Below are 8,974 nucleotides of genomic sequence, written 5' to 3' on the forward strand. Positions count from 1 at the left end.
GTACAATGGCACGATCTCAGCTCTCACTGTCCCTTCTATGAGAAGACGATGAGCCCAGCATTTTTGGCCCCCAGGTCTTTTTATGATGCTTCCAGCACAGCCCCCTGCAGGCCTCTGTCTTCCTGGCTCTACCATGAAGTGTCCGCTGCTGGGGTCACTCTGTTGGGTGCCATCCAAGTGGATGTGGTCATTTTGGTCCCTGCCCTGGCGTTCTAACCCCAGTGATGTGAAGGAAAAAGACCAGCAAAGAGAAGCAGCTCCACAAAACCTGTTTCAGCAGGTTATGTTTTTATTCTACATTATTGGTAAGACAGGGAACAGGGCCAAGACCTCCACACTCCCCTGGGAAGGACAGTCAGGAGAATTAGATACATCTAAAGTGGGCAGAGGACGGAGGTCAGATCTTCCTGGGAGGTGGCTGGAAAGACCTGGGCTTAAGCCACGGGAGCCAGGCCGACCTGGTTGTTTGCCCTGTCGAAGACAGTGAAGTACTGGCGGATGAAGACATCACCCAGGATCCAAAGCTCTCCAGATTCGGTGGGGACGTCCATGCCCTGGAAGCCGCTGGTGCAGCTGCCCTGGCTCTGGAGAAAAGGAGAATAAAAGTGGAGTTGAGACGCCGATTCAGCAGTGACAGGCACTGGGTGATAAACATCCAGGGCGCCCTGGTCCAGCTGCAAGGCACGTGCAAGGAGGAGCTTCCTGGCTCAGTGTCCAGGGATTCGGCTGTTGTTGGCCTGGAGTCGGCCTGTAGAAGCTGTCCACAGCACGATTGGTTTCTACGCATTACTGGACATTATCTGGTGTTTCTGGCAGGCACAGGAACCCTGACATCAGCATCAGAGCTAAGGCCTTGGGGAGAATTCAGCTGGTAGGAAGGAGTGTGAAAACTCAGCCCACACAGCCTTTTCTCATGATTATTGTGATCCCGACCAGGGGCAAACCGGAGAAGCTGTTAGCCTCTTGCCTCACTAAGTCACTGGGCTGTGACCTTGTCTGCACGTCACCTGGGGAGCTTTGAACTCCCGCAGCTCCATCCCATTGCTCAGGCCTTGCCCTCTCCTAATGTAATCAGAATCACTGGGGGAGCCCAGACATCAGTGCTTCTTGTTGAGTAACATCAGTCCACTGGCAAAATCAGTTTCCCACCTGACGTTATAATAATAGAAGGGAGAGTTTTCCTGTGGCTCGTACAGTTAAAGATTTGCTACTTGGTAGAGATGGTAGGAGTGTCGGAAGCCCCAGCCTGTGGAAATGAGGATTTCCCTTTACCCAACCCTTGGTAGCTCAGTCTCACTTGGATGTGATCAGTCTCACTTGGTTAACCTAACCGCACTCTGAGGGTGGGGAAAGCTGCCATGTCTACATTTTGGAGGAGAAAACTGAGGCTGAGATGAGCTGTGGCTTGCTGAGAATCAATGGGCTGGTAATTCAGACCCAGGACTTGGACCCAGGGATCCAAATAGAATCCTCTTTTCCCTCCATTAACCTTTGCTTCACTTGTTCCCTTAGGGGGCTGTATCCGAGTTCTTATTCCTGCGTTTGTTTTCAATCTGTTCCTTCCCTCCGGAGCTGTCTGGGGCAGATGTTCGTCTGCCTCTGCCTCTCGGCTTCAGCTCGTGGAAGCGCACTTTCCCTCTGCAGAGGGGACTCTGTGGCCACATTCTGTGTGAGCCCCTCTAGTGGATGGTCCAGAGCCCCCTCACCTGCAGGATGTAGGCACTGGGTGGCACAGGATACTGGATTCCATTGATGGTGAAGACGATGTCGGGCAGGCTGCTGATGGCTGAGCAGCTGACCACCATCTGGAAAGAGTGAGGTGAGAAAAGTTACAAGGGTTTTGGTCCCGTGTGCCTGGCACACCCACTATTTGAGTGTAGAACAGAGCCGTCGGGGCTGGACTCACCTCGCCGTCTGAGTTCTCACTGGCTCCGATGTCGCTTTGGATGTTGGCAATGGGGCTGGTTGGGCCGGTCAGCAGAGAGGTGCCGGTGTCAACAATGGCTTGGCAGCCCTTAGCGCAAGCGATGGTCTTTCCGTTCATGGTGATGCTGAGGGCAAGAAGCAAGTGAAGGTTCCTGAGCCCTCAGGGGTACATCTCTCCAAGGGGGAACCAGGAGGTGACCCCAGACATTTCTTCCCCACCCATCCATTGGCCAGTGCGTGAAATTTCTGTTCCTCTCATTTACACATTCATTCATCCTGCATTCATTTACCCAACAAATATTTTGCAAGTGCCTACTCTCTGCCAGGCATGGGAAACGCAAAGCTAAACCAGACAGCCTCACAGTTCCAGGCTGCAGGGAGCTCCCGGCCTGGCTGGCAAGATAAGTTATGGTGGCAGAAGGGCAGGATGATAAGCCAGGCGTGCGGCAGGGAACAAAACAGGGTCCAGGGTGAGAGGTGGTGGAGGGAAGCAGCCAGGGGAGCAGACACCCAGGGATGCCAGGCAGGTGAAGAGAGAAGGAGGACATCAACAGGGGACGGTATGCGGGGAGGGACAGAGACCAGAGGACTGGGGCAGGAGTTGGAGGAACTGGTGAAATGCTAGCATGGCTGGGCAGACATGAGGTGATCAATGTGTCCTGCTTTGCCTGGGATGGTCCCGGTTTTAGTACCGAAAGTCCTTGTCCTGGGAAATTGTTCACTCTTGAGAAATGACTTCACACAATTTCTTAGCCATTTTGCCCTACTTCTACACTGAAAGTGACACGTCTCCTCGAGTGGGAGGAGCATTGCTGGTTTCCAGGCCCGTTAAATTGAGATGTGTGGACAGGTGGTTGCCCAGCTTTCCCCAGGGATGCTGGTGGATTGTTCTGCCTCCGTGACTATTAGGACAGTGGCTATCTGACCCTTGTAGAGTCTCGGCTTCCCAGACAGCTCTTCCCTCCTCCGCCCGGGACGTGTCTTTCTAGGGTTTCTCTGGCTGGGTCAACTTCCGCCTTCCCCCTGGAGTGTGTTCCCCTGTGTCAGCTCTCCCTGGGGGGATTCTGGAAAGCTGGTTAACTATGAATCCATAAGGAAATGGGATGTGGGGCCCAGGCCTGGATGCTGCCTGTCTGTGGCAGTCTCACCTGTCCACGGAGATCTGCCAGTAACCCTCGACAGAAACAGGAACCCAGTTCAGACTTCCAGTGTAGTAAGAAGAGTCAATGCCACCAAATATCACCACGCTGCCACTCTGGTCATCGCTGTGGAAAGTGAGGGAAGAAGACATGAATTTCTCTGTTCGTTCATTTGTGTGAACATCTGCTGTTGGCTCCTCAGAGCTACCCTTGATTGGGCACTTGGCAGGCTGTCCTGGGGTGTGACAAATGTGGTTTCTTGTCCTCATAGGCCAGGGCCCACGCAGTGGACACTGTCACTGTTATTTCCACTTACCATGAGGACACTGAGCCTGAGGGAGGTGAGGCCACCTGCCCAAGGTCACACAGCGGGGGAGTGGTGGAACTACGTTTGGAAGAACACGGGTCTTTTAGGTTGAGTGTGTGGTTTCCACCGTGGTACTCACTCTAGTAGCCATGGCGACCCCAGGGATGTGAATGGGTGACAGTGTCGGCTCTTAAGGACTTGATGGTAGACATCTCTTGTTCTTAGCTGGGAGGAGTTTCACCCCCAGGGGAATGTATTTTTTAGTAGAGACGGGGTTTTGCCACTTTGGCCAGGCTGGTCTTGAACTCCTGACTTGAGGTGATCCTCCCGTCTCAGACTCCCAAAGTGCTGGGATTACAGGCATGAGCCACTGCGCCTGCCCAAGTGTATTCACTTTCAATGGCATCTTTGGGGGCCAAGTACGACGGAACTGGCACTGGGGGGCAAATGGCTGATGACATTTGAGTTGTGCACATCAAGGGACAAAGACGCTGGTAAATGAGATGGAGTGCACATGGCCCGACAGAGAGAGACTTGGCCCTATCACTCTCCAAAGACACATTTCTCCACCCTCAGACATTGACTTTCCAAATCCCTTGCTTCCCAAGACCCTCTCCATCGCAGCCAGCCTTGGACAGCTGCTGCTGGGCCAGAACACTGTGACCTCTGGAGGGGGAGGTGGGAGGAGGCCCCTCTCCACCCAACTTACGCGCTCAGGTAGACAGAGAAGAGGTCCTGAGAAACCAGGCGCTGGTTCCAGATGTTGTCAAAGACAGGTGTGGCCCCGGAGGAGGAAATGCTGGGGTAGGCCAGCCCCAAGATGCCGTCGAAGGGAGCGAAATACAGGAAGAAGCCGGGTTCGGTCTCGCTCAAGCCGAAGATCTGATTGGTGTCCGAGATGCCTCCAACCTGGGTGGGGGAACCGAGATGATGTTCACCCTCAGGTCACGTTCACTGAGCTCTGGGTGCCAGCCTCAGGCCCACAGCTGCCCTGGTTCATCCCATGCAGGACTTGGCTGCCAGGGTATCAGCCCGGAAGGAGGGGAGAGGGACTGTCTCCTGGAATGCTCGTTCCTCTGCTGGAGGTAACCATGGCATCTGATCTGCAGATGGCCACGGTCTATGACTCAGTGTGAGATTTTGCTGGAGAACAGATTCACTGTGTGTTTGTGTTACGGATGAAGAAATGCAAAGCAGACCCCGGGCGAATCAGGGCCTTTGACCTCTGCCATGCCCCAAAAGTAGCAGAGAGGGCTTGTGGAGATTTCCTGACGTGGGGGGGCTGCTGCAGGTCGGGAGAAGGAGGAAGAAGAGGAGGTGCTAGTAGAGAATTGAGCCTTTACGGACTCTCCCCACCCTCCATAACATTCTGCTTGGGTGGAGCTGAGGCTGGCTTATGGCTCCCGGCAGCCCACCCTTTTACTCACTGCCACCCGAGCTAGCAACGTCTGTGACATCTCTGCTGCTTCTCCCCGACCTGCACCCCCAATCAGGTTACTTTTGTGATCACCGAGACTCATCTTGCTGGAATAAGCTTATTCTGGGGGTGCCTGATGGCGGGATGCAGCGGCAGCCTACAGGCGCCCACCTTGACAGTGTCATATCCGAGGATGCCTGTCATGCTGCCGGTGCCGTAGGTGATGGAGACTGTCTTGCTGGTGGCCCGGTATGTGGAGGAATCCTGAGGGTTGAAGAGGTTGTGGTCCACTGCAAGGGAAAGCGGTGATTGTCAGCCTCTGAGAGCTGGGTGAAGGTCACAGGCTGGGATGTCTTCCTGGGATGGGGTGCCCTGGCCCCAGGAAGGGCTCTGGAGGTGAGCAGTGACCTTTCCCCCAGACCCTTGGACCCCAAGAGACGCCAAGTTCTGTCCTGTCTCATTGAACTACTGGGACCCTTCACTGATGGCAGGTCCCCAGCCAACCCCAAGGGCCTGCTGGGGACCCCCCAAGGCCAACGTTGAGCTGAGCAGGCTGGTGGCTGCCCAGTGATGAGCGCTTTCACGCTCCAGCCCCCGGCCAGTGCTCCTGTTACGATGTGGAAGAAGCTAGAGGCACCTCATGTTAATTAAAACTCAGGTGAATACATTAGAAGAGGAAGGAACCCGCAACACACATTGCTCATGACCTCCAAAGACAAACTCTCTTTCGTTAGCAAACCAATCATTTTTAAAATTTTTTTGTTCTTAAAAAAACGAGCTCAGCACTCATCTCCAGCATGTCCTAGCCAGGCTTTGGAGCCATTTTCTCACACACACTGGACTCTTTCCTGGCGGGCTCTCCTCCAGCCCTTTGGCCCTGTCTTGCTTTGGGCCCCTACACTTCCTCTCCCAGGCTGTGGTTATTTTGGGGAGCTTCTCTCTCCCCTCAGCCTGGAAAGTCTTTGACCGCAGGGGTCATATCACTCATCCCTTTACCCCGTGGAGCACCTGCGCCCAGTGCTTGGCACATAGTAGGTGCTCAGTAAATGCCTGTGGAGTGGCTCCAGCAGGTTTGAGGGGGGAGGTGTCTGAAGCCCATGGGTGTCCAGGGTTCCCCAGGGTCAGCTGGTGCTGGGGAGCGAGAGTGGGGTGGGGCAGGCTGGGAACTTACTGCATGCGAGACTGTAGCAGTAGACTGAGGGCACCCACAGGTTGGAGGAGCCGGTGTCAAAGACGACGGTGAAATTCTGGGCAGGGGTTCCGATGCCGATAGTGCCGAAGTACTCCACCTGCCGAGGCCGGGACAGGGCAGTTCATAGACCGGGGTCTCTCTGTCGGGGCCTCCCTAGGGGCTCTCTCTGGGTCATCTCCTCAGCCCATCTCTCTACCTTTTCCTTCCTTCCTCACAGTTCTTGTCATTCCTTCCCAGCCACTGCCTTCATCCCTGAAAGCCCAGTCCTGGTGTGCCTTCCTCCTTGAAGTATTCCCTGATTGCTCCCCCAATTTACCCTCTGCTCTCTCCTAAGCACCACAAGCATCTAACAGTCTGCTGTTCCCTCTTCAGCCATTGTCTTGTGTGTCACAGTCTTCCCATCCTTACAGCACATGTTCTCAGAGGATGGGGATGGAACCTTCTAGCACTGGGCAAATGACAGCTTAAGTGCTTGTGCCTTAAATTTTTTATCAGAAGCTAAGCAAGCCACCTAAAGATGGAAACTTGGCCAGTTTTCTTATTTCTACATCTAGATGTGTGAGCAGGTTGCAAGAAAGGGCATTGCCAGTAGTTTTCTTCTTTTTTTTTTTTTTTTTTTTTTTTTGAGACGGGGTCTCGCTCTGTCACCCAGGCTGGAGTGCAGTGGCGCGATTTCGGCTCACTGCAGCCTCTGCCTCCTGGGTTCCAGTGATTCTCCTGCCTCAGCCTCCCAAGTAGCTGGGATGACAGGTGTGTGCCATCACGCCCGGCTAATTTTTGTATTTGTAGTAGTGACGGGGTTTCACCATGTTTCCAGGCTGGTCTGGAACTCCTGACCTCAAGTGATCCACCCACCTCAGCCAACCAACCAGTATTTTTCTTCTGAGTGGCAGCATTTTCCCCCCTTGCTGGCTCTGTTCTCGCCACACTGGTCTGCTTGCTGCTCCTTGACGATGAGCAGTCCCTCCTGCCCTAGGGCTTTTGCACTGGCTATACCTTGTGCTAGGAAAATGTTTATTCTAGATCTTTCTTTGGTTGATCCTTTTTTCAAAAATCAATGATTCAGGTCTCTAGTCAAATGTCCCCTCTGCCAACAGGCCTTCCATGACCACTTTATCTAAATTTGCCCTCTCTCGATCTTCTTTTTCCTCATACTCCAATAAATTAATTTGTCTTGGCCCTCATCAGTACCTGAAATTATCCTCCACGCTTGCTTATCTGTCATCCCCTGTAGAATATAAGCTCCAGGAACTTTGCTTATTCACCATCGTTTTGGCAACTTGCATAGCCTCTGGCACATAGAGAGGTGCCAATATTTGTTAAATATTTGTTAACTAAATAAATGCGCTAACTAAGCCTCTTACCAAGGGCCTGCCAGACCCCATGCTAAGCACTCCAGAAAACATGATTGCGTTAATTCCTAGCAACAACCTCTGTTGGTAGATATTAGTGTTTCTGTTTTCCAGACCAAGAAACGGGCTCAGAGGATTTAAATGTCTTGGCCAAGGTCCTGTGACTTAGAGGCGCTAGAACCCACATTTGCACCAGGTCTGCTGGATGGCAGAGGCCAATCTCTGAACCACAGTCATCACTGCTCTGTGCCCTCTGCCCTGTGCCAGGCACAGAGGGGACATACGATATCTGTGGGAAGGCAGGGTGTTTGCTGTCGGGTCTCAAATAATAAAGTCAGAGTGATCTTTCTGAAACTCAGATCTGGTTTTGTCACCCCCTGTTTGAGATAAATCAGTGGCAGTTAGGATGGAGCCTCTCTCCGTCCACCCCTCGGCTCCTCGGGCCGCAGTCTGCAGCACCCTTCTTCCCTCCCTCTGGGCTCTCCTTCAAATGCCCTGTGCTCCCGCCTGCACAGGGTTCGGCACAAGTGATCAGGCTGTGCGGAGTTCTGTCTTCTCTTGGATATTCCCGCTCTTCCTGCATGGCTCCGCGGAGGCTCCCTGCCCAAGTGGCAGAGTCTCGCAGTGTGACACCTTCACTCTGTGGTCCTCCTGCTGCCTGTTCTTTTCATTGGTTTGCAAGACTCCTTGATTACTGTCTTGGTCTCCTAGACTATGACTTTGCTCACCGCTGTTTTCCCCTGAGCCCAGCACAGGCCCTGACATGTAACGAGGAGCTCAGAAGGAATAAACATTGCATGAACGAGCGAAGGAATGAATGAATGAACAAAAAGCAACAGCTCTGAGTGTGAGCTTTCCTGCCTGCCCGGGGCCACTGATATCAAGGGGGAGACCCTGGGTCACTGCCTGGAGCCTCAGAGCCCCGGCCCATCCTCCAAGACCCCAGGGAAACTCTCTTTCCTGCCGGCCAAGTCCTCAGAGCCGGCCCCGCCGCTTGCCCACACACTCACATCCAGGTAGTTCTCCAGGGGCTGTTCGTCTATCAGGGTGGGCGCCTCCGCCTGGGGGAAGTACTTGCTGGCTGGGTTGAGGTTGTGCTTCTTCAGGAAGTCCTTCAGCAGGCCACGCTCAGACAGATTGCGCCTCAAGGACTTCTTTCTGACGAGGGGGATCCTGTGGATTGGAGGAGGAAGAGGAATTAGGCGAGGATTCTGCTCGCCGGGTGCTGTGGCAGCCCCAGAAGGGAAGGGAAGCTGTTCTAAGAGAGGAAGAAGGAAGGGAGACGCTCCCACGTCTGCGCAATAATGCAAAGAAGTTAAGTTGACTAGGGATGGAGCTGGGAACCAGACTCAGGCTAGGCCTGAGTTTTAACCACGTCTGCAGAGCTGCCTCCCAAAGGTTGGAGAGAGAGGCAGAGAAGGGGGATGGAGACAGCCGAAGAGAGAGAGAGAAAAAAGGGAAGAAGGAAGACACAGGAGTAAAGAAGGGCGATGTGGGAGGCAGGCGTCTTCACACCCAATCCACTGGGACTCACTTGTAGATGATGCACTCAGAGAGCGCCACCAGACCCAGCAGCAGCAGCCACTTCATGGTTCTTCCCAGGTCCCAACTCCAGGGAGAAGCAAGACGGGAGGAAGGTGC

At 53.7% G+C, this 8,974-nt stretch overlaps 1 protein-coding gene across 1 annotated transcript; it reads right to left on the reverse strand.

Annotated features, from left to right (window-relative positions):
• Nucleotides 1-271: 271 nt before the first annotated feature.
• On the reverse strand, nucleotides 272-8,974 carry LOC135967001 (pepsin A-4). Its single transcript, XM_065528112.2, has 9 exons — nucleotides 8,868-8,974; nucleotides 8,344-8,506; nucleotides 5,961-6,078; nucleotides 4,961-5,079; nucleotides 4,082-4,281; nucleotides 3,075-3,191; nucleotides 1,907-2,051; nucleotides 1,707-1,805; nucleotides 272-584 (listed from the first exon to the last, which is right to left on the reverse strand). Exons 1-9 carry the CDS (start codon nucleotides 8,921-8,923, stop codon nucleotides 435-437), a joined length of 1,167 nt encoding a protein of 388 aa, XP_065384184.1. The 5' UTR covers nucleotides 8,924-8,974; the 3' UTR covers nucleotides 272-434.

The sequence above is a fragment of the Macaca fascicularis genome, chromosome 14 (genome assembly GCF_037993035.2).
Source record: "Macaca fascicularis isolate 582-1 chromosome 14, T2T-MFA8v1.1".
In the NCBI taxonomy this organism is placed as follows: domain Eukaryota; kingdom Metazoa; phylum Chordata; class Mammalia; order Primates; family Cercopithecidae; genus Macaca; species Macaca fascicularis.

Bases quoted from the DNA above. Each gene is read 5' to 3' on its own strand.
- LOC135967001 (XM_065528112.2), bottom strand. From the start codon at position 8,923: ATGAAGTGGCTGCTGCTGCTGGGTCTGGTGGCGCTCTCTGAGTGCATC. The intron at 6,079-8,343 runs GTGAGTGTGTGG...CGGCCTCGGCAG, and splicing joins CCCTGGAGAACTACCTGGAT to GTGGAGTACTTCGGCACTAT. The intron at 3,192-4,081 runs GTAAGTTGGGTG...CACTTTCCACAG, and splicing joins TTCTCTGTCTACCTGAGCGC to CGATGACCAGAGTGGCAGCG.